Source organism: Hyperoodon ampullatus, assembly GCF_949752795.1.
Source record: "Hyperoodon ampullatus genome assembly, chromosome: 9".
Classification (NCBI taxonomy): Eukaryota; Metazoa; Chordata; class Mammalia; order Artiodactyla; family Ziphiidae; genus Hyperoodon; species Hyperoodon ampullatus.
The window spans coordinates 29,476,232-29,501,341 of NC_136922.1; the positions used below are offsets into that span (position 1 = coordinate 29,476,232).

The 25,110-nt window shown below is 36.0% G+C and overlaps 1 protein-coding gene across 2 annotated transcripts in view; it reads right to left on the reverse strand.

Annotated features, from left to right (window-relative positions):
- The window catches only part of SEMA3A (semaphorin 3A), a gene marked incomplete at its 3' end in the record, with an annotated part of 509,152 nt that overhangs the window by 205,041 nt on the left and 279,001 nt on the right, over positions 1 to 25,110 (reverse strand). For both annotated transcript variants that reach the window (XM_079710965.1, XM_079710966.1), the window contains one exon: positions 18,257 to 18,449. In XM_079710965.1, coding sequence (XP_079567091.1) covers positions 18,257 to 18,449 — 193 coding nt within the window. The remainder of the gene's footprint in view (positions 1 to 18,256; positions 18,450 to 25,110) is intronic.

The window sequence follows — 25,110 nt, forward strand, 5'->3', positions numbered from 1 at the left end:
CATATGATTTTTTAAAATATGGTTAAGCAAACTAATATACTAAACACTTCATGAACTACCCTTAATACTTTCTCTTCTGTTTATTGTTTATTTACTTCCATCGCCTAGAATGTTTTCTGTTCTTCCTCTCTCCTCCACACCTGCCAAAAGGCTCTTTGAGGCCCACCTCAAATTCTTCTTCTCACAAGAGGACTTTCCTGATCCATGGCCTCTGTGATATCTTAATTTTCCGAATTCTCACAGTCCTTTGTTAGGATACATTACTCTTTGCACATTTGTGTCACAATGGGTGTTTTAACAAACTCTTCCCCTTGGGGCAGGATTCACATTACCTTTGTACATATTCCACAATGTATAGTGTACTTCCCTGCATACCGTATTAGTATGAGGGATGATCAAAGATTGTAAAGAATCACTGATCATTGACATACTCAGATTTTCAGAACTGGCTCCCATTGCCTCACTATCTGCTACCTCTTTCCATAAAGATTAAATTAATTTTCATTAATGTTGTGGCTCCTTAGATAAGCTATACACATTAATGCCTCATGTCTCCAGACTGTGCTTCTACCAGAAAGGCCCTCCCCATTCTTCCTTGGAAAAATTTCTTCATCCTTATATGTCTAGCTTAATTTTCCCTCCCTGTAAAACATATTTTCCTCTATGCTCAATAGCATACTGCAGCATAATTAACAAGCCACTGTCACCTCTAAATTTCATAGCATTTGTTTTATATCTAACTGATGGACCAATTTGCCTTATTGTTGGGTGGTAGACTTTCTCGAGCACTATGTTGTGAGGTTCTTGAGAAAAGGGATTAACCCTATATGATTTTCTTTTCATAGTAATCATTATAATGATTGGTGCATAGTTATACTTAGTAAATTTTTGTCCATTTGAAATGAGTTTGTTTTAAAAGAACGTTTTCTGGATGAGAAAAAGAATACTATTTAAAGAAGCAAGAGCATAATAGCATGGACATATGTACTGAGTAATCAGAGTTACAGTAAAACCCTAGACCAAGCTGCAACAACAGCAACAACACACGGGCACATGCATCTGAGTTGAAGAATTTGTCTTTCTTTTAGGACTGTGCATATCCAGCAGCTGAGTCAATGTTTCTCCATTCCTGGTCATTCTCCCTCTCCTCACATTCCTCTACTATTGCTCTAGGAAATAAACTCCAAATGACAACTGGCATTTGTCTAGTAGACTGAGGAATTAATTCTATTTTGTAAAACTTCCATATTTTTAAAAATTAGCCCAATGATATACTAAACCCTAATTAATCTGGGTTGATATAGGAGGGTAGGATTCTTCTGCATGGGGACTGTGTCTTTTATCTCTGTCCCGTCTGTCAGAGACCCTGCACCAGAATATGCCTGCTGAATGAAGTATGGCATGTAGAGCCATTCTATACTGGTGAATTTTATTTAAATATTTAGTATAATGATTGTTTCTTGGTTCTCTCGAGTACATATGTTAGAATGAGTTTTGTTTGTTTTACTATGAGTAAATTGGGGATATAACAGACCTGATTTCAGTCTAACAAAATATGATCTTTTTTTTTCATTGAAAAGACGATAAATTAATGTTTAAATATTCATCTTTGATTTATTTTATTTTACTTTCTTTCCCTCTACTAGTTATGTGTGTGTGTCTAATACTACTTTGAATTCCTGTTATTTTAATATCCAGCTTTATATAGAGCAGATGGTAAAAATATTTTAAAAGAGGCACAGCACCATCATACTGAGACTAAGAGTTTCATTGTTTTGAATTAAAAGAAAGGGAAACATTTATTTTTATTATATCTGTTTCCTTTGCCGGGAGATTTGATTCAGGTTTATATGTTCAAAATTTACAAAATGTTACGAAGCATAGGAATACATATATACACACATATATATAAATATAAAAAGTATATTATAGGCAAAAACCAAATTGATATAATGTTAACAGAAAAAGGGGGGCATTAATATTAATACAGGGCAACTGGAGTTAATCTAAAATGCAACCCTTGGCAAAAAAGTAGTTTTTCAGAGATAGAATGATGTAATTTTGTCTAACTACAACTATTTACATTTTAATAATTACTTAAGGCAAAAAATATTTGCCTTTAAATGTTGTGTCCTAAAAATAATGTAACAGAACAAAGTAGCACTATATTTTACATTTATTGTACTTTACTAAGAAAACACTAGCAGTTTTAAGAATTCATCGCTGATTATTTTTACATTTAAGTTACTATTAAAAGGCGAGTAGCTCTTTGTGATGTGGTTATAATTTATAACCACAGACAGTCTAAGTTTTTAAGCTAAAACTATGCCTCACCTTCACATATCATTTACATATACTGATTGCTTCCACATGTCTGGCATAAGGTAAAAGAGCTTATGAGCATTGTAATATTGCTAAAGCCACAAAGAAATAAAATTCATCTTTGTCTAGAGTACCTCAGAAACTTATTCATGCTGGTGCATAAAGTGTTTTCCAAAGGAATTTTGCCTTACAGAAGAGTCCTTTAAAAGCCAGCTGTGGTTAGTGTCACCTCCCCTCCTGACAACGTCTAGATTTCCCAGTCTGGCTTCCCAGTGTCTTCTGTTAGACAAAAGCCCCTTTAAGTGGCTCCCAACGTGTTCTTCATTCTATTTACTAGCTTCAGACTGCAAGTTTATTTTCTCGAATGACTGCATATCCTTTTTCCTGCAAGTGGGTTATTCGCCATCACAGGAGGTTCATAGAATTGGTCTGAAAGACTCAGACTTCATATCTACAATGTTTCATTCAGACTCGGGGACATATTAAACGGGAATATTGTGTTAATTCCTCTGTGGATTCAATACTTTTTAAGTTGACATGATGGATGTTGTGTCTTCATGGACCAAGTCATAACAAAATAATATTCAAGGCAACCATTACACCATTTGACAGGATATGCTATAAGTACAGGAGCTAATAAAACTAGTCATTTCCTGGTTATTTTTACTGAATATTAAATGGCTGACATTGGTTCATGTTGAAAACACAAACTGGAACTTATAATCTGCGAGATGCAGGCAACTCTTTTCTTAAGAAACAGGTGCTCCCTTGCTCAGTTTAGCTCACTAAGTATTGAGAGCCAGAACACCTAAAAATCATGTCTGCTTTCATCCCCATAATTAGTGTTTTTAAAATTAATTAATTAATTGATTGATTAATTAATTATTTTATTTATTTATTTATTGGCTGTGTTGGGTCTTCGTTGCTGCACATGGGCTTTCTCTAGTTGCGGCGAGTGGGGGCTACCCTTCGTCGAGGTGTGCGGGCTTCTCATTGCGGTGGCTTCCCTTGTTGCGCAGCATGGGCCCTAGAGCATTCAGGCTTCCGTAGTTGTGGCACGTGGGCTCAGTAGTTGTGCCTCGTGGGCTCTAGAGCACAGGCTCAGTAGTTGTGGTGAATGGGTTTAGTTGCTCCATGGCATGTGGGATCTTCCCAGACCAGGGATCCAACCGGTGTCCCCTGCATTGGCAGGCAGATTCTTAACCACTGCGACACCAGGGAAGTCCCCCTGTGGTCAGTATCATGTATACTCTCATCCATAGTCCACACTTAAAACTGTGACAAGCAACAAGTCAACACCAAGACATTTAAGGGCACTTATGTAGGACTGAAAGGTTGAATGTTAGGCTCAGCTTTTTAAATTTTTTTACAACTGTTTACTTGCAACACTAGCTTTTCACAAAGGGTTCTCCTGTATTCACTGACCAGCCGACACTGACAAACTTCATGTTTTCAAAGATTTGCACTATTATGCTACGTGTCTCTGAAAGAAGCACATTACAAATATAATAACTGTGATTTTCTTTGTATTATTAGCATTTATTAATTTGGTTCACAAAATAAGCATAATAGCTAGAGAATGCATGCATGCATACCCACTCTGAATGAGCAAAACACTGTAACCTAGAACCTATGCAATTATTAATCTGCCATAAGGAATTAATAGTTAATGAATCTCTTCCATGTACCAAGAACTGACAGAACACCTTACACGTGTATTGTCAATATCCCAGTAAGAGCTACTGTAAAGTAACTATTCTCCCCATGTTAGAGAAGAGCAACCTGAGGCTAAAATACATGCCAGAGTCCTAACACCTAGAAAATGCCAGAGTCAATTCACTGCTTTCTTTGCTATGCTTAGATTCCTCTTGTATTGGTGAAATTTTTGTTCCAACAGCTGAATTCAAAAAGGCCACTAATTTTCAAAAGGCCAGCAAATAGGTACCTGAACTCTGTAAACACAGCATGACTTACTATTCAGTAATACAAAATAATGACAACACATATGATCAAATATATATAATTTTAATTGAATATGTGCTATCATTTTGTATACTCCAAGAATGTGAAATTTTATTCTTTAGTAAATGTGAAAAGGCAGTAAATCTGCTATTAACTCTATAAAGAAAACTAATTTGTATGAAAAAGATGGTGTAATATGTACAATGGAGAATCTATTTGGGAGACTATGACCCTTAGTGTATGCTGCTTGCGGTACAGTTCAATATTCTGGACTGAGACCTGTACTAAAGAAACCAATCACTATAACATTGCTCATTTCACTCCCTTATATGGCATCTGCTTAGAATAGACTAAACAGATTCTTTCAGAATTAATGTGCAGAGGTTTATATAGATGGGAACAGAAATACTGTTATAGAGTAGACAGTTTTTTTCCAATTTGACAGCTAAAGAGCAAAGCCAATCAGATAAGTAGTAATCTCGTTTCTGATGAAACAGTAGGCACAACGGACACTGTGTCTTGCTAAGTGATTTCATGCGTGTCAGAAAGAAACTATTTGTTTGAGTCACTGGGTCTTATTTTGTTGTTATGCTAGAAATCTTTCTCAAGAATCTGTCTGGATTAGGGGGTTGAATGATAGAGAACGGATGTCTGCTCTGTTAGAGTGAGCAGAGGGAACCTTAATTCTGTTCTGAATAAGCACCTTGGGAAGCAAGAGAAGGCTGAGACCCTATTGAACATGAAAAACATGCAGTGAAAGTAAGAAAACTCCATGGCTCCAGGTCAGCATGTGAGAGCCCAACAGGGAATCTGAGTCTTAGGAGTAGCTGCTCTGAGTACAGCTTCTAATTTTATCTAGTTAGAATCAAATGCAAAGGAGTGAATCTCTGCTTTCCAGCCCAAGAGAAAACAAAAAAATTCATCGAAAGAATGATGAACTCATATAATATGGTGATCAGGGGGAAAAAAAAGTCACCTTTGATATCTTGCTTTGCCTAAATAGTGACTTTGTGACAGAGTAAAATGCATGTATCATTCCTCATCAGAAGTTTTACATGTATAGTCTGCCATAAACTTAAGAATATTTGAAGGAATTAGTACATACTGTAGAATATTTTTAGGTAGCACTATATCCTAAATGACACTCAACTGTTGGAATTTACAATTTTACATGAAATCATAAATATCTGCAGTTTTTCTTAAGTATAACTTGTATTTTTCTGGACATGTGAAAATATATGCTCTATGTAGATAAGGTGAGCTACATGCCCACACATGAAGCCTCTGTACCCCAGGATAACAAGGTCATTACGTGAAGCCTAACCTGAGTTATAAGTCTTGTTACAGAATCTTGCTTCTGCATCTCAGATGATGCCTCAGTAATTCAGAACTGAAGCCCTACTCCCAGGATTCGGGATGCCTAAAGCGTTGCTTTGCACGTGCCACTCACTTATAAACTTAAAAAAATTTCATCATCTATTACTCTAATCTAAATTTTAAATCCTGTAAACTCTGTTTCAGAGTTCCCTACCATTTATCAGTACTTGAACTGCTTCTGTAGCCTTCAATTATTTTTCTTCCAATCAAATATTTCACTACTTGATTTTACAAACCTTTAAACTGGGCTATGTTTTGTTCTCAAATCCATTGTTTGTATGGTCTCAACTCTGCCCCTTAGCCCTCTCACCTGGAATGATTACCAGCCACCTCCTCACTTATTCCTTCAATCACTTCATTCAAGGAGTATTGAGTAAGGCTCTGTCATGCACAAGACTCTGTACTTGACTGAGAATATAAGATAGATGAAGAGCAGGTGTGATCTTATAAAGTTGACAGTCTGTGTTTTCTCCCCTTCCGAATGCTAAGTTTCTTCAGGACAGGTGCCATATTATGTTTCCTACCTATGTTTCTCTGCCTCTTCAAAAGCCTTGCCAAAGGGGATACTCAAGTCGATGTCTGTTTGAGAGGACAGTGTCAGTACACAATTGAGAGGGTGGGAGGACATGCAGCAGCAAGGTCACAGGTGTGATGTGAAGGGAGTACTACATTGGGGCATGGTTGGGCTGTAAAGTGAAGAGAGGTTCATTTTCCAGATACTATCAATTGTTGTATAATACTCCTAGTTGCCGAAAATTTAAAACTTATTGTTCTCGAATTCTCCAGATCCTCCCTACGCACGATCATTCACCAAACCCAATTTTTCTGTACGTTCAATGTGTCTCATTTCCAGCATTTCTTTCTCATTTCAATGATCATGATCCTTATTCCGGCATTAATTTCCTCATAGCTGAACCATGGCAGGCCCTCCAAATAGCTCCTCTGTGCCCTAGACTACTTTAGGTTAATCATCCTTCTAGGTAAAACTAAGGAGTTTGGCTTTAATCAGTAGGAACTTTTTAAAAAGGAAAGGCATAATTAGATGTGAATTTCAGAAAGAGTTGTAGCCAGTAATGACAAAAGAAGAGATAATTATAGGCGACTGCTGTCATAACAGGGCAAGTAATGATAAGAGCCTGACTTAACCTGGAGGAGAGAAGAGGAAAGATTTGAGGGATGAACTCAAGAGGGAGAATCCACAGCACGTTGAGACTGGTTAGATATGGGGAGAGTCAGCAAGGGGAAGGCAAAGATGCTAGTGGTCTGAGCAATTAGGACAAAATGACAACAATCCCTGAAACTGGGAACAAAGAGAATAAACAAGTTTGTAGAGAGGACTGTGAGTATAGTTTTGAACAAACAAGTTGAGTTGGGGTTCCCTGTGACAGATCCAAGTGTAAATTTTCTGTGGCCTTTGCTATGTAGAAGGGGTACATGCAAAAGCCCCCAGCTTACTCAGCAAATCGTTCCCAGAACCTGTAGCATCTGGGAAAGTCATTTTCCCAAGCAGGGGCATGGGCAGACTGGGAAGAGTTCCCTGGGCAACCCTGGCTCATGCTCTCCAGCTGTCAGCTTTCTGCTGTGCCTTCCTACCCCGTCATCAGTTGTGGGGCACTTCTACATCTCAAGCGTCAAGAAGACTAATTTGTTTGTCCTTTAATCAGCACATTTGATGGATGTAAAGTTGAGACATTTAGACTAAAATATATGAGCACCACACTCTCTGTTCTAGGCACGATGTCTAGCTTTAGGTGCATGTGTGTAAAAGAGAGCCCTTAGAGAAAAGTTAAAGTGGCAAAGTTACCTAATTAAGAAATTGCCATTTAATTTCTGTAGATTAATCTGCTAAAAATGAAAGCTTCCTAGCCTCTTCCCAAGAGAGACGGAAAGGCTTTTAATTTTTGAGGCCTAGAGACTTTTTCTATACCCCCAGGGGAAAATTAACAGATTTTGTTTTCCAAATGATAGACTTAGAGGACATCTATTTGGATAGGATAAGAAGGTATGGGTCGAAGACTTTGTACTTCCAGAGAAAAGGGGTAGAGGAGGGTGGCCAGGATCAGTTAAAAAGATCATTTATTTCAATCTGGAAAGATGAAAGGCTAGTGTAATAGTGGGACCTGCTCACACACTACATTCTGGAGGTGGAAGGACCTGAGAGGACCTGCGTGCTTTTAGAGGAAAGACACTACATGACCTGGAGCCAAGATGCTGAGAAGTCTAAATGGAAGGGCTACTGAAAGAGGCAATTTGGTAACTTCCCAGAGCGCTAGTGCCTAAGAGAGAGCAGAGAACTTGGCTAGGCAGCAGCACTGCACAGTAGAAGATGCTCTGGTAAGGTCAACCACTAAAGGGCAGAAAATCATGGCCAGTCCTGAACCACTCAAGACCTGCCATTGAGCAAAGGGAGAGACAGTCTCCCATGACCTTTTGCCTCAGTCTGTGTTCTAGTGATTGGCATTCCATTTTCCATAATTCTCAAACATGATGTGATTTAGAAAAATAATGAGTTGAATGTAACTTTTCTTGTATTTGTTATGGATACACACACATATGAACTACGTATAAACCCATTGATTTGTGTAGCTCTTCATCTATATATAATTCTGCAAGTACAAGGGATTATTCTATCATGACCAAAATTCCAAAAGTAACTTTTTGCAGTTTGTGTTGCAAAATACCACGAACCTACAACTTTGTCTAATATGTTATGAAATGTTCCAAGATTTTACTAGCCTGTTTGTTCTGAAACTAAGTTTCCTTCTTAAGTGAGCCAGAGGAACATCCTGAATGATACAAAAGTGCTAAGCAAATTAAAACATATGTAATATATGACTTTGCATTTAAAGACGTGGCACATAACAGGAATTCACAGTTAAAGGGACATTTTAACACTTGATGATCATCATATAGATGATATGGGTGTCTTCACATTAAAAACAAATATGATGTATAAAATAGCAGTTGCTCTTTTCAAAATTGTTGGTGGATTGGTTACAGAAATAATAGAGCAAAGCAGAAAAAAAATAGGAATTAACTAGGAGAACAAGAAGAAACCTGCATTCTAAACCAGTATATTTTATAATTTCAAGGAACAATAGTCACAGTGTTTTTTATACTGGATAACAAGACTCAACTTTCCTCTTTTCTCCATTGGTTGGAAAGAAGCTTGTCTCATATACTTTACAGATAAATCTCAAAGGAGAGATGGAGTAAGCCCAAATGACCACTGTGACCACTGTGGAAAAGTCTTTCAAGGATGTGCCACTTGTCCGTCTTGCTCTCATTTTCAGTCAAACATAGACAAACACCTGTTAACTAGATGACATTCCTAGCCTGACATACTGCAACTTTAAGTTCCCCTTGTTAAAGGGACACACTTGTTTCCATATCACATTTGAATGCATAAAAAAATATATAAATGTATTATTACATACTTCATAAAATATATTGCTTTTGTAAAAAAAATACCCCCAAAATATTTTTTGATAGTGGTAATTGTCACTTTTTTCTATTTCTACCTTCTCACATACTTCTTGTCTTTCAAGGCCCATGTTCCTTAAGCCTTATTTTACAAAATTCCCTGAAGTGTTTTGGTAGATGTGATACCACCTTCCTCAGAAGTCCCATTATATATTCACTTTATTTATCCAAGAATCTACTTATTTATGAAGAAATCTGCCACTTGCCTTTCATGGTTTTATGTGTTTGTCTTACATATAAAATACAAGTAAGAAATGCTTATTATTTACCATAACTTATTTTTGTAAATAGTTGAAGTTTGCATGGCTAATGAAAACCTAGGTTCATTTAAACTAATTCTTAAAGGATGATTACAACAGAGCAGAGTCTATTCTCTTGAAATTTCAAATTTGAAGGTAAAAATTTAAATTTCTGCACATATTATAAAGACTCACAAATGCTTGTATAGTTTTGATTTGACCTCAGACATAAAGAACTTGGTTTTGGCTTTCCCCAAATATATTCCGTAAGGGTTTGGACTAGGACTTAATCATTTTTAAACACCATGAATAACTATGATTTGTATGTAATAGCACTCTGGGTAGCTGTATTATTTCCTTTCCTATTGATACTTCTACCTTGTCACAAGACTAACATATGTTTTATAAGACTGTAAAGTCAACCATTGTACATTAATTTATATTCTAGATATCAATTATAGATCTATAAGTGGACTAAGGAAAGTAGCCTACTGTTCTCTCTCATCCTCTCGATTATATAAGATTGGGATCTTAAACAACAAACTCAACATATATATTTTTTTCTTCTTCTTTTTTTTTTTTTTTTTTTTTTTTGCGGTACACGGGCCTCTCACTGTTGTGGCCTCTCCCGTTGCGGAGCACAGGCTCCGGACGTGCAAGCTCAGCGGCCATGGCTCACGGGCCCAGCCGCTCCGTGGCATGTGGGATCTTCCCAGACAGGGGCACGAACCCGTGTCCCCTGCATCAGCAGGCGGACTCTCAACCACTGCGCCACCAGGGAAGCCCTCAACATATATTTTGCACATCACACTTCAACAAAGATTCCTGTGGCTCTTTCTTATCACATCTACTCTCCTGGGCAGGTGGGGTTTGGGAGCAAGGGCTGAGGATGGAAGCAGGTGGTGGTCCCAGGCCATAGAGCACAGAGCCAAAGTAAGACAGAGGCTTACTTGGAGATGAAAAGCAAGGGGCAATGAGTAACTGCTGCTCTTGATAAGTGGAATCAAGGGTAAGAAGCAGCAAGGAAGGCTCTGCAACACTAATCTTAGCAAGTTGTCAGATAGCAAAGCCAGGATTCTCCCCAAAGTGTGGACAATGAAATCTAGTCAATTTAAACTTTTAAACGATTGTATTTTCAACTTTGTTTGGTAGGACTGGTTTGTTCCACACAAAAATCCAGATACAGTAAGAGTGATGAAGAGACAGTATGTGTTTAGCCACTATTTGATTTTAGAATCATCTCACTCACTTTCTTTTCTTGTTGTGTGTACTGAGATACAATAATAAGGAAACTCAGGGTATTTGTTGAAAGGAATGAAATAATTTCTCTCCTAGAGTCTTCTAACATGCATTTATTGTTATATATTTTCCATCTCCTACTTGCAGGCAAACAAAGGTGACCCAGACACTTTCTGATTCAGTGCTGGAATAGGCTTGGCTCAGAGGAGACTATTTGTGGAGATACCACTGCCCTTTGCGTGCATCTAAATGCCTCCACTGATATCCTCCTACCTTAGCATTTAAAACTGACTTTACTTTCTCTACCACATTATAATGTACTATTCACTTATAATGAATTGATTTATTACAGATTTGCATTAATTTTGTACTCACTTATAAACAGGTATAATTTGTGTTTAAAAACAAGGTGTTAGCATACGGAAGCAGCCGCATAGCGCAGGGAGATCAGCTCAGTGCTTTGTGATCGCCTGGAGGGGTGGTATAGGGAGGGTGGGAGGGAGGGAGATGCAAGAGGGAAGAGATATGGGAACATATGTATATGTATAACTGATTCACTTTGTTATAAAGCAGAAACTAACACACCATTGTAAAGCAATTATACTCCAATAAAGATGTAAAAAAACAAAACAAAACAAGGTGTATCCAATGAAGCACAAGTTCATTCAATGAGTGACTGTGCTAGCCTTTGAGATGATACCAATGAAAAAGCATACAATCTAGCCTTAGAACCTCACAATCTGACACAACAAAGATGATCCACATAAGTAGTTTTCTGGACTAAAGAACTCATTGGACATATTCAATAGAACTACACTTCATTTAGTTTGCTGATGAAGACTCAAGTGGGTGATGTTATATTTTATCCAAAGACATGTTTATGATTGCAGTAACAAATTAAGTTACTGTAAAGTTTTGGTCAACATTGTTTCCCACGGCACATCTCCTCAAGCAAAGGAAACCTGGAAATGTAGTTTTAATGACTCATTCAAGAGACGGCAAGACTCCCTAAATTCGTGGTCCCTTTCAGTTTTACTCTAAGCTTGTAGAAAATACTAAGACCAATTCATTCTTCATATTTATTCAACAGAATTTTATTTTTACTTATCTTTATTCCCTAATTCAAGTATAAATTGTATATCCTCTTATCCTGGGTTTGACAGAGTCCAGCTTTGTTACTGTCTGGAAATAGTGTGCAAATTCTCTATTTATACTGATGCTTATGTTTTGGTAATAGAAGGAGATAGTAACTGAAGACATTTAGACTTCTTTGTGTCAGATAGAATTTATTGGTTCTTTGGTATGTTTAATTGTGATAATAATTTTAAATAACCTACAAATCTAAAGGAGTCATTCTTTTAAAAATATACCAAATGTAATTTTCTAAACATTATTTTACGTTCTCAACTAGCCACTCTCCAATTATAAATGATGGTGATAATGTGCCACAGGCAGGCTGCCTCGCTCCTGTTAAGTGCACTTTATGATTCAGGCTTAAAATAATTATATATGTATTATTTATTCATATCCACAGGACATTGTCCTTCCATCACTCCGACTGTCTGTTACTACTACTTCACTCATTATTTTGTTTACATTTTATAGACCAATTGCACATGTAAATTCTCATTTAAGTTAAATTACATTATTTATTTAATTTTGGTTACAACAATCTACCTTTTGAGGGTCAGAAGGTACCAATAAGTGCAAAGAGCACGTCAAATTCTGTAGCAAATTCCATTTTAACTAATGCTTCTGCTTTGTGCTTGTTACGTATCCTGACTCTCGTGCCAGTTTTTCCAAGCTTGACCTCCACACACTATGTGTGTATTTATCCTAGCAGCCTTCCCATTTCCAAACTAATGAAAGAACTGTCTCAAATTGCTAGTGCCACCTATTAGCGGAAGCATAGAACTGCAAATCATGGTAGTTCCTTTAAACAGCACCTTAGAAGTCATGAAGGGTAAAATCCATCCCAAGATTCACACTGGTTCTAACTTATGTTTACAACTGCTGGTCTTTTTAAAATCAGCTTTCACCGCATGAACTAAGATACTGTCATGAGTTTTGGAGATTTTACTTAGAGCTTTGCATTAATGGATCATTTTATCATAGGTTTTTCTTTTCATGAAGGTTTGATAAGTGCAATGTCTTCATCAATTAATATGTAACTCTCTATGCTATAATATCATGACTTTGTAAATGAATGTTATAGATAATGATCAGTTAAAAATTTATTTCAGTACTGGAAGATTTTTAAAAACTCAAGTATAAATTCTATTTAAAATAGTCCTGACTTTAGATTTCACAGTTCTCCAAAATGATGTAAAGGTGTGTGTGATATTTTGATCTTGGGAACAGTGATACGTAGGTGTACCACTGAAGTTTAAATGAGAGAAACTGGGATAAGAAGTTAAACCACACACTTCCTTACAGCTGACTTTAAGTTCTTGATAACTTTATAAGTTACTTAAAGCTCACATCTCAAATACAATTATATATTCACACTAAACAGAAATACATTATGCTCTGAAACCAACACTTTAACTTTTATTTTGTTACTAGGATCATATGCAATCTTACTGATGGATTCCAATTAAATTTATTCCTGAAAAATCCTTTAATAGCATTAATTCTTCAATATAGAATTTAAATATAATAGACTGAAAATCACAACATATTTTAAATCATGTTTGATTGATGTATGATAATGAAAAAAAGAAAACAAAGAAAAATTAGTTATCACAGATCTATACCTCTATTTAGTTGCCTAAATATTTAGGCATTTCATATCACTGACAATAGTGGAGTCTAGGAAACAATTTATATGAAGAGAAATAACAACCTAAAAAAGTTAGAATTGGAAAATTCATCTCTTCAGTATTCAGGTTTCCTTAAGCTATTAAAGACTGCAGCACACCATTATCAAAAGTTGGTGGGTTATCTTACATGGGGTGGTTTTGTGGTCTCAGTCATTTTCTTACTTGCCAAAGTCTGCACTGATAAGTTATTATTTCAAAGGCCAATCTGGTTGGCAGCTCCAAACAGAGAAGCCTCAAACTGGAGACTTTCACTAGCTCTCATTTGATCTGACCCGCACCGGATCGCAAGATGTGATACTGTGCATTTTGTTTTATTTTGTTTTTTATTATTTTGCCTGGATATACTTGTCAAGTAGATAAATAAAAAGTTCTAGTTTTCAGCATGCTCAAATCGAAGACTTCAGAACCAAAATATGATTTTTTAAGTTAATAGAATTTAGGAAGAAAAGGCCATGCTTAATAAGAATCAGCAAATAAGAGATCTGATGCCATATATGCAGTGACTACTGGAGATAAGGTATTGCAAAGAATTTATAATGTCTTTGCTCTGTGAAAATATATATGTTATTACCCTACTTTTCAAAGACACATTCCATTTTAGCTATGAGATTTCCAGTATAAGACAAATTCCATTTTATATTATTATTTGAATACTTGAGATATTCATGAAGACTTTTCATGAGACTCAAAAGATCATGCCTGGGGCTTCCCTGATGGCGCAGTGGTTAAGAATCTGCCTGCCAGTGCAGGGAACACGGGTTCGAGCCCTGGTCCGGGAAGATCCCACATGCCGTGGAGCAACTAAGCCCGTGCGCCACAACTACTGAGACTGCTCTCTAGAGCCCGCGAGCCACAACTACTGAGCCTGCATGCCACAACTACTGAAGCCCGCGCGCCTAGAGCCCGTGCTCTGCAACAAGAGAAGCCACTGCAATGAGAAGCCCGTGCACCACAACAAAGAGTAGTCCCTACTCGCTGCAGCTAGAGGAATCCCACGCACAGCAGTGAAGACCCAATGCAGCCAAAGATAAAAAAATAAATATTAAAAAAAAGATCATGTCTGCTATAATATACATATGCAATTTAACATATGACTCTTTAAAACCAATAACAATTTTATTTGTAAAGTATTTTATTATAATTTACCACCTGTAGATTGACAAGATTGTTTTTATTAACTCTAAAATATTAACATAAATTTTGTCCTTCATGTATATTCACCTATTCATATATGTGTACACATATATGTGTGAATATGTAAATATATGTTGGTGCTTTGGCAGACTAATGAAAATCCCAGAAAAGTCAACAAGTTTAATTAGTAAATCATTATTCATACAAATTAAATTTTGAAGTGGTCATAATATATTGAATAATGGCAAATAAAAAAGGTTTTGCAAGTTTTAATTCATAATTTTTAATTAAACATTATCATCTATCAAAAAGATATGTCTGAGAATTTTGATTTAACTAATAATCTCATTTTTACAATAATTAAACAATTTGACTCTGGAAAAAAAACAAAACACAAAAACCTTTACAAAGTATGAAAAGAAAGCCTCTGAAATGTCTACCATTTATTTAAGGGCTGTTTACTAAGTCCTCCCTATGAAGGTAAAGTTAAAGGCACTGATTTAATCTTTGGATTCACATGGTCACCGTCACATTCAGACTTGCATGTGTCTTTGATTTCTACTAAAACTGAAGCACACAATGTCCTGGAAAAGCTCATTACACTGAGTGATGGAATGTTTGTCATTTGTTTAAAACCCCAGACCTAATTTATTTCCTTGTGATTTCCATAGGTTTTTCTGAAGTCTTCACTGTAACACACATTCCAAAAGGAAGATTTTATGATAATCTGGTATTTCATGAGAAAAGTGAAATTTGACTAGTTTTGTCAGGCAAATAAACAGTTATTCATCAATTTTAAAAAGAAGCATTACAACATTTAGCTATATTACATGAATTTAAGGAAGGGAAAAGTATCTCTGAGTGAGTGTTTCTTGAGGATAATTTGTATGTGACTGCTGAGATTTACAGAGTTCTCACATTTGCTTCCCCCGCAAGGATTCTAAATCAGATTGGTTCAGAGGAAAAGCCAGCCTACCCCATTTTTCTAATATTATCACTTCTCCAGATGGTCCTGAAAACACCTATTCAATTCCTGTTCCTAGAAAGTAAAGAGGTACCTTATTAGATATGTATGTATATCCACTACAAAGGCTGCCTTCTTGTTCTTACTTCTCTTTCTTTCTCATTTAACATATCAAATCTCTTTTATCTCCTACCAGGCAAAATGACAAGTAGAAAGTAAGCACAGTGATTGCCTGAAACTTCATCTTGGCAACGTGAGCAATGAGAGGGTTAATGGTGGATCTTTGAAAACAAGTGACCATGGGAAATTAGGGTTGGCAGGGATTTAACTCTTCATGAATCATGCTGGAATATTTTTAAGGGCAAAGCAGTGGATGTTTTAACTGTGTTTGACATCTAATTAAGGAGGAAAAAGAAGTAGCTAAAAAAAAATTCTCTATTACAGCTTAGAAACAAAGTAGTGACAATTGGCTACCAGGCAGTTGCTTTGGAAAAACATGTGTACACGTAGAGACAAAAAGGTAATGACAGACCAATAAAATGACAGAAGAAAAATTGCTTGGGCCATCCCTATTATTCTTTTTGCTGTTCATTTCACAGCTTGTTTTACCAAATTGCCAAACTCTAAGTATATCAATAGAATTGTTATGTAGCTGTAGGACAGTTTTTGGTTTAAAGGAAAGCAGAATAATTCTAATGGATACCATTGCTAAAAAGAACTCATAGAGACAGTTTCAAATATATACATCTTGTCAATATATACAACTCACTTCATTAGACAAGTTTAAAGCATGTGTATATAACAAAGGGCTATTCTAATTAAATGTTATCTTTTAATATGTAGAAAGAACTGGTGCCTCTTCTATTAATGGAGAGTAATCCATTACCATGGAAATAGAATTCTTGCAAAATAAATAAGTATAATTCTCAATTCCTACTGATTTTGCAATTTATTTAGCACTTAGACAAGTATCTCCAAATATAGTAGACTTAAAAAATGTACGTCATGTTTCAAACTTACTCCAAAATTATAGCATATAGCTATTCACATCTTCATGAAGTAAACTCGTATGTAAAACTTACTCATGAGGAATATAAACTTGAAGAAAGTGGACGATTAACCTAAGAATCATTGGATGAAGTACTCTCAAAGAGTAAAAATAGAAAACAAAAACTGATGAAAACACAGATACCATAATATCATATACCAGGAAAATAATTTAAAGACAGTTACTATATAAAGACACAATTGGGATTTAGTTAAATATTTAATGGGTGCCATATGATTATTTTTAAAAACCTTATATAATGAGTACAGTTGCAATTCTGCTTGCTAATGTTTAAAATTCATTCTCATTTTAATAACCAAAAAATTACACCAAAAATAAATATATTTTCCAATTCAACATATTTTATCTAAGTACTAAATACAAACAAACACATTTAGTAGGTGTTTAATTTTCTAATCCAAAGTGTGAAAAATTACATCTGTCTTTCCTATTTTGTGGTTCTCATTTACACTAGAGTACTCAGAAAGAGATGTTCCCCATAATGTGAAAATTAAAGAATATCTTTTCTGGCATAAGAGCAATGTATAGTAGACAGACATCTCTACAGATAGATGCAATAATTTTCTTTCACATCATAGGCTAAAAATGAAATATAATTGAAGTTTCTTATTGCCCCACCCCCAACTGTAGAAATTTGAGAATCATAAGAAAGCAACACCCTAGGGAGTAAAACTACTTGAGTTAAAACAGTTTAATCTTCAACTCCATTTTAATAATACCTCAGTTATATAAATATTCTCTTCCATTAAAAGTTATATATATCATGTTGGAATCCATATTAGCATGATATTATACATCTATCTATAAAATCTATCTAAACAAATATAGAACAAATATTTTCTTTAAAATCCTCATTAAAAAACAGGCATACACATTAAGATGTAACCAGACCGATCATGTGATAAGGCTTTTTTTTCTTCTTAAATTTATACTTTTTTGAAAAGAAGTTCACACAGCTAGCTGTACAACTAGAAAGTAGTATCTCTTCAGTTCTCACTGAAGTACATATAGAATCAAATAACATTACATTTCAAAGGCTTTAGCTTTGCACCAATTAGCCAAATACACAGTCTTTTGTACAATCATAACACACTGTGGAAAAACTAGTCTGTTCTCTCCAGTTTATATTCTCTTGGCAAACCATGATCTACTGCTTATGTTAAGCATCTGATTGTCAGATTTGAACAAACTGAATATTCATGATGACAATTAACCATTTACTGTCTAAAACTAAGAAAATACAATTTATCATAATAATTATTATAGGTGAGGCACTCACATTTACAAAGAGACCATTGTTGCAATAGCGGTTTTTAAAAATATTTTAATAGCAGTAGAGTCAGAAAAATTATCAGGATATATGATCACATATATAGATCAGCATTTACCAGGCATTCAGCTTTTCTCTGCAAATGTGATTAAATGTTCTTTGTTTGCATTTAAATTGTCATATATCCAACAGAAGCTATGCTTTTATAAAAAAAAGTGTTTCAATCATCTCCAAAAGACACACACGATCACAAAGGTTTCCTAGGTTAAACTAAAGGTTTTACGGTTTAGGTTGGGAGGGAGTTCAAGGAGTGAAAAGGCAGGGGGCAGGGGGGCATTAGAAAGCTAGCCAAATAAAAGGAAAAGAAAAACTTACCTTTGTAGGATAATTTCAGCCTTGGCACATTGTTCTTCCCATTTTGATAGTTTGCTCTTGCTGTAAGTAATACTCCCCAGAAAAGACAGACAATCCTAGCGAACCAGCCCATGCTGCAGACGCTGTGGGTCCTATGCTGCTTCAGTCTCGGGTCCTGTATTGTGCGGCCACAGAAGTTCAAACAATCTGGAAACTGGAGGTAACAGGTGATTTAGGTCAGTTTCATTCATAAATGCAGACAATCAAGACCTCCAGGCAACACTAACACCTCTTCTTCTGTAACAGTCACTGAAGCCCAGAAACTTCAAACCCTCCAAAAAAAAAAAAAAAAAAAATCGAGCCAGGCACCGGATAATGAGGCACAACTGTTGTGTGGAAAGAAAAAAAAAATCAACAAGGGCTGCAGCAGTGGTGCTTAAGAAGCAGTTCCTTTTATCTAGACTCTTCTGATAGCTGGCGGACTCTAATCCTGCTGCCTGCTTCATTCGGCTCCGGGGAAGCAGAATGAAAGGGGAACAGAGAGAGCGAGAGAAAGAGAGAGAGCGAGAGAGAGAGAGAGGAACCGTGAGCAGCGCGGACTTTTCCTGTACACATGTAGGGAGAGATGACACAAGATCCCACAGACAGGTTTTCCCAACACTCACTAGACTGGCTGACAATGGGAGAACAGGCGAGCTCAGCCCACTCCTCTTCCCTCCTGTCACACAACACATGCAAAAAACATCTCGTAGAGATTAGAGCCGGCAGCAGAACACTCCAGCGTGCCTGTGAAAGGCACGTAGCTATAAATTTACTTCCCAAGGCAAGCGTTGCCTTATAGCCATTTTTAGGTGCAATTTTGATGAAAAAAATCTGAATTCTGCTACCTACATAATTTCCAACTCATGCTCATTATATAATTCTGCTTGGACTTGTGCGTTGTATGTTATACGTATGTTTATGCTTGTATACGTATATGGATACGCATATATATGTCTGTCCTTTTCATCAATATAACTTTAACTACTGGAGGTTTTAAAGCCTTGTTAGCAATCATTCCCTCCTCCCAACAAACCCCCTTGGATCAACCACCCCCTTCCCCCGCCCCACTGCAATTTCAGCGAAGAAATTCCTAGTAAAGCCCATTTCAACAATCAGCTCAAGACAAATATAGGTCCACTGAGAATTATAAATTACAACAGGGGATTCTCAAAAGGACACTCAGAATTTAAAAACATGTATGGTTTTCCAGCTCCTGGAATGCTCTGGCTAACGTTTTTAATGCATCACATCTCATTAATTAAAGCCACTTCCCTAGTTTTGGTTTAAAGGGCAGAGGAAGATGACAAAGTTCACAAAAGTCCCTGCTGGGCGTCAAGGACCAACATAAAGAGAATATCTCTGTGTCTTCATGAGCTGGTGAAGGGCTACTAAATTTTCTGTGGACATATATGCATGTATTCAGGCAGTCATACAAACACCATTAATTCTTTTGTAAACAGGCATGTTGTCTGAGGTGTTTAAATTTCCTTTCGTATTTTCTTTCAATTTTTCTCAAAGCTGATATCCTTATGGGTTTTTGTTTTGTTTTGTTTTGTTTTTTGAGGAAGGGCGTATGCAGATCAACAGGACAGAACTTTCCCTTCTTTATTCCCCAACTCTCTCTACTCTGCACCCTCCCCCCAACCCCACACACAGCACACATTAGAAATTTGGAGGAGAGAGCTCTATTTCAGTAATTCGGAAATCTCTTGGCTGAAAGGAGAGGGTGAGCCTTACAATTAAAAACATAAACACTTTTTGAAAGTGGTTTAGTATTCTTATAAAATATGACCTAAGCATTGTCACTACAGCTTTCATTACTTAATGTCTATAGACCAATAGAGAAAGAGCAACTCCCTCTCTCCCTCCCTCTCTCCCTCTGTGTGTGTGTGTGTGTGTGTGTGTGTGGGCGCGTGTGTTTGTGTGAGTGTAGGTGGACGAGGAGGAAGAGAATGAAGAGGATTTAAAGGGGGGGGGGAATGGGGGAGGGGGAGGAGGGATTCTCTTTCTACTTCACTAGATTGATTCATCAAACAGACCCTATTGTATTTGTCAGTTTCCGCCAGCCTATTGATCAGTCAGTATTGTTAAGAAAATAAAATCCAAAAATAATGTTGATTTTACTGATTCCCACACTTGTTATCCTGAGCACTTTTCACGCTCTAGGCAATGGATTAAGGCTGCGAATGACAAGAGGCTTGTCTGTCTTCCATGGATTACTCTCTATAGACATTCATTCTGCAGAGGAATTCATGTCACTTTGGGATTATTTAGAAGACTGGACTAATGAATTATCCTATTGAAATACCACATATGATTAAATACTTTAAATACTTGTACCATTTTCATTAATATATATTGTAAATATTTATTTTTCTCCAGCTCTTGTTACCTAGGCTAGGAGAGCAAGTTTATATTTGTCAAAACTAAACAGGATAAGCAAATTTAGAAATGTATCCATTTCACTTGCGTAATGTCTAATCCTGAAACATTTTGATGTTGTCTAGGAAAAATAAAAGGTTGTAGGTAAAATTCAGATAAAAGAGGGTCAGAATTGACTCCATGGAGAAGAAAGATATTCAATCTGGAGTTTGAACCACAAAATCATGACAGAATTACTTTATTTTGTAAAATAAATAACTTAATGTTGAAGCCTGGAATTTGGTAGCACTGACACCCCATGTTTATATACACACAAATTTTTTTAAAACTTTAATATACTTACTTACATTTGACATTTTTCTTACCCTCTAAAATTTTTACGATCTTTGGGTCTTTTCAAACAATTGAAAGTTTAGTGAATTCACATTTATATTTACCTATCTGTAGTTTTTTTAATTAAAAAATGTGAGAATAGGAAATTCTTTGCGTAAACATAACTGTTCTAGACTGATTAAATTATAAATAGTAGAAAAGTGTGACCACAGATAGAATTTTTTTAATTGTGGAAGGAAAGAAAGAGAGAGAGGGAGGGAGGGAGGGGGGAAGAGAGGAAGGAACTACTTCCTGAAAAATTCTTACCAAAGTATTTGTAATATTATATTTCTACTGCTTTCTCAATTTACTTTGGTCAGGGTTAAATAAAGTTATTTTCAATGTTTTTCTTATACACCCAAACATGTGAGGGACAACCAAGGTTAAACCTATTTCTGAATTGAGGTAAATGCAAAGTTGAGGTGGACTTGGGTGGATGTCATCAGAATCTGTCAAAATCCGCATGTGTGAAATGTGAATTTTGATTCACCTCCCAAGGAACATCGCTCCCTACTCTGAGAATCTGTGACCTCAGCCCTGACACAGTCAAGCCTGCTGTATTGGCCACATTAACCGTTGATTTTACTGCATCATTTACGTTTTTAAAAGTCATACATAGTATATTGACCTTTTAACATTGAGTTTTTTTAAGGTAAAAGTGAAAAATCTTATTTTGCAGTATCAAAGCAGTATCTCTAAAAGCAGTATCTCTATTTTCAATTATTTTCTAACCCACGATCTACATCATATGCTATAATTTACTTGCAACTGAGTTTATAATATCTTCTTAAATTTCAAGTTTTCAGATGTGATTAAGTCCTGCTACAGAGTCAAATTTAAGCAGGTGTTTAATATGATGATCATGCTGTTGTATATATTTCTGTCAAATAAATCAGTAGTTTTTAATCTCACCCCACTCCATATTGAGATGGATTACAGAGACTTCCAAGTATAAAACTCTTGACAGGCAGTTTTCTGGGTGGCGTGCTTGATTTTCTAGAGAAACAACTCTTCCAACTTCACAACAGTTTGGTTAACTCTTCTTTTTCAGTAAAGACCAGTACAGTCAAAGAAGATACATATTAAAGCAATTCTCCATTGGAAATGTATTTTTGATCTTTTCATATGTTAGCTAAAACTGTGTACATTTTTTAAATGTCCACTTTCTATAATTTGTTATTTATTAATGAAACAAACTGGGATGGCAATAAACATTGCAGTTTAATAGCAGAAATTGTTCTAATTTGTGAGATGGTATTCCAAGTGCTTCCCCAGGTTATAGACAGCCTGAAACTTTCTGTGAGTAGTAGGTAAAAACACTTGCTATATTTGTGCATAAAAGAATATAAGGAGAAACACAGTTTAGATATATTTAAGAGATTGAGTGGATTAAGTGTGCTTGATGTTATGGTGCACTTCATTAAACATACCTGCCTCTCCCTGCAATCCCACTCCACCCCCGTTTCACTATGGTTAGATACACACCCCCAAAGGGTGTACCAGCCACAAAAGTAGATGACCTCTTTAAGAGAAATTATGAAGTTAAGAATTTCAAAAGGAGTTGGTTAACCAGCTCTCCTAACAAGCAACACCAAGAAGGAAACCAATACTAAAAAACAAACACAAATTTCCATACTCTTGCCAAGGTGTTATTCAATTGACTCATGTAAAAAAAAATCTATATTAGTTTCCATTCAACATCTGCTATCTCCCTTTTTTTCCTTCAAGAGAATGCTTCATTAGTATATGAGAAAGGCCTATGATAACAGAATTACAGCAAATATCAGAGTAGAACATTTGCCCTTGCTCTGACATCTCATTCTGGAAATTCATTTTTAATGAGGGTTTTTCTGGTACAGGGAAGTTGAATTTTTTTTTTTCTAAAAAAGGATTGTGTGGGTGAAAACATTCTTTAGAAGATCAAAAGACATCTTATTAATTGGGAAAACGAAATAGTTGATGTACTATTCATTCTAGCCAAAAAATGGTAGTTATTTAAGAACTATTGCCATAGTCACTGAGAATGGGGGGTGGGTGGTAGCAGGTTAAAAGCAATATTTAAGAAATTAAGTTAAACTTTTTTTAAAATCTGACCCCTGTGAATGCTTTTGGGACAAGCAACGCGTGAAAGCATGAGTTGAGAGGAAGGATTGGTAAAAAGCAGAGGGAATTCAATCTCTAGGGAAGCATTAACTCTTCTCTTTCCCTCTTACCCACCCATGAACAGCGATCTCAGCAAAATAAGCTAGCCTCTCCTCAGAACTGAACTTGCAACAGTTTAAGAAAAAACCGTTTTATGTCTTCTCTTGTGACATCAGTGTTCATCATGAGATTTAAGGTAAATAGGGACTCAAGATAAAAGCCTTTCTGTTTTTCAAATGAATTAACATGATAGATGTTAAATCAATGCAGGGGTGCAGAAACTGGCCAGTCACATTAGCTGTAGCTCTAGATTTTAAGAAAAATTTAAACCATTAAGGGGTATCAGAAATTACAGGGGAAGTTCTTTAGCAGTAAGGTGAGGCGGTAGCTTCCCTTTCCTTGAGAATTTGATTCGAAGGGCTAGCAGGTGAATTTTTTTAAGTTTGTCGGGGGGAACAGAAGAGAGTGACAAAAAAGGGATGCATAAAATTTTATGTTTAGTGTCCATGTAGCCAAAAGTGGCTAAAATCCAGTTATAGGAACAGGATTTACCATTTCCACAGTCTCTCTTTTCTTTTGACTTTTAAAATCGATCATATTTTTCAACATTTCAAAATGTTTTAAACATGGGACTTTTCCTTTTTCACCTAGTTAAGCCGTGTAATCACTACAGCTTCTTTATTAGATTATCTGATAAGTGAATGCAGTTTTCCAGAATATTAATCTATTGCAATAATTAAACACTGAAAATACCAGAATACCTGTTTGGGTTTTTTTGTTATTGTGGTGGTTGTTTTGTTTTGTTTTTAAGTGAGAGTGTCTCCACCTCAACTCAAATGGAACAAGAAAGTTTTCAAATGAGACAAAAATCCCATTGTTAATACTGATCAGTACAGGCTAGGCAGTGAGGAGGAAAAAATGAGGCGCCCCTGGAATACAAATGAAATGAGCAGGTTGGCTGTTGAGTGTTTCAGGACATGAAGTTATTAGTTATTTGCTTTCAGCAACGGTATAGCACACAGTTTCTCACTGAATAAACAAATAAGCAGATCTATACTAAACAAAACAAAGTGAAGAAACTAGGCAGTATTGTTTAAAGGACTACTTTCCATCTGACTCAGGCAAAGTAGATGCATATAGTTTCCCTCTGTTACCACTGAAAAGAATGTTGCACCTCAGATGTAAGTTTACTAAAATCTGTATGTTCTAGGAAGCAGCCTATTTTCTTTTCTTAAAAATGTTTTTAAAGAGTTTGAAACTGATTACAATAGGTAACAGAAATGCTGAAGCCTAGAATTAAAGCTCCTTAAAAGTGTTTATTATAATGGCAAAACCAACTGTTTGGCGGATGGTGACTCAAAAACTACAGTGCATTCTGCTTTTCAAGGGCACAGATTTCTCCAAATTGCAAGAGTTAGGAAGAAAGGACTTCAATTATTTTCTTCCCTATTCTGTATTGTTTCAAGTGTTAAATATTATTTGGTCTAGTCTATGCCCTCCATCTTTTTCTTTTGTGATGTGGGGTTGGTGTTAGAATTAGATGCCAGGTTTCATTTCACTGCCTTGGTTACAGGAGCAGCTGTCACCTTATGGGAGAGATTAGGAAACTCCTTGTTTATTAGTTAACAGTTATTATTTACAAGTGATTTATGAAGAAAATTCAAGTCTCCACCATTTTTCCTCAGGGCATATTCAAAGAATAAGTCTCTTTGCAAATCAATCAACATAAATTCATTTTCTCATGCCGTATTGATAAGAGAAAATAACATCCAATATGCTCAGCCTTGAATCTTCTTAAATTACAGATCCAAGTTGAAAATGGTTTGACTTGAGGAGTTAAATGGCAATCTGATTAGTCTCTTGCTTGTCTGTTCAAAGTTGATGAATAACTTTAGTAACTTAAAGCACTTGAAAGGCCCTCAAATATCTAATAGACA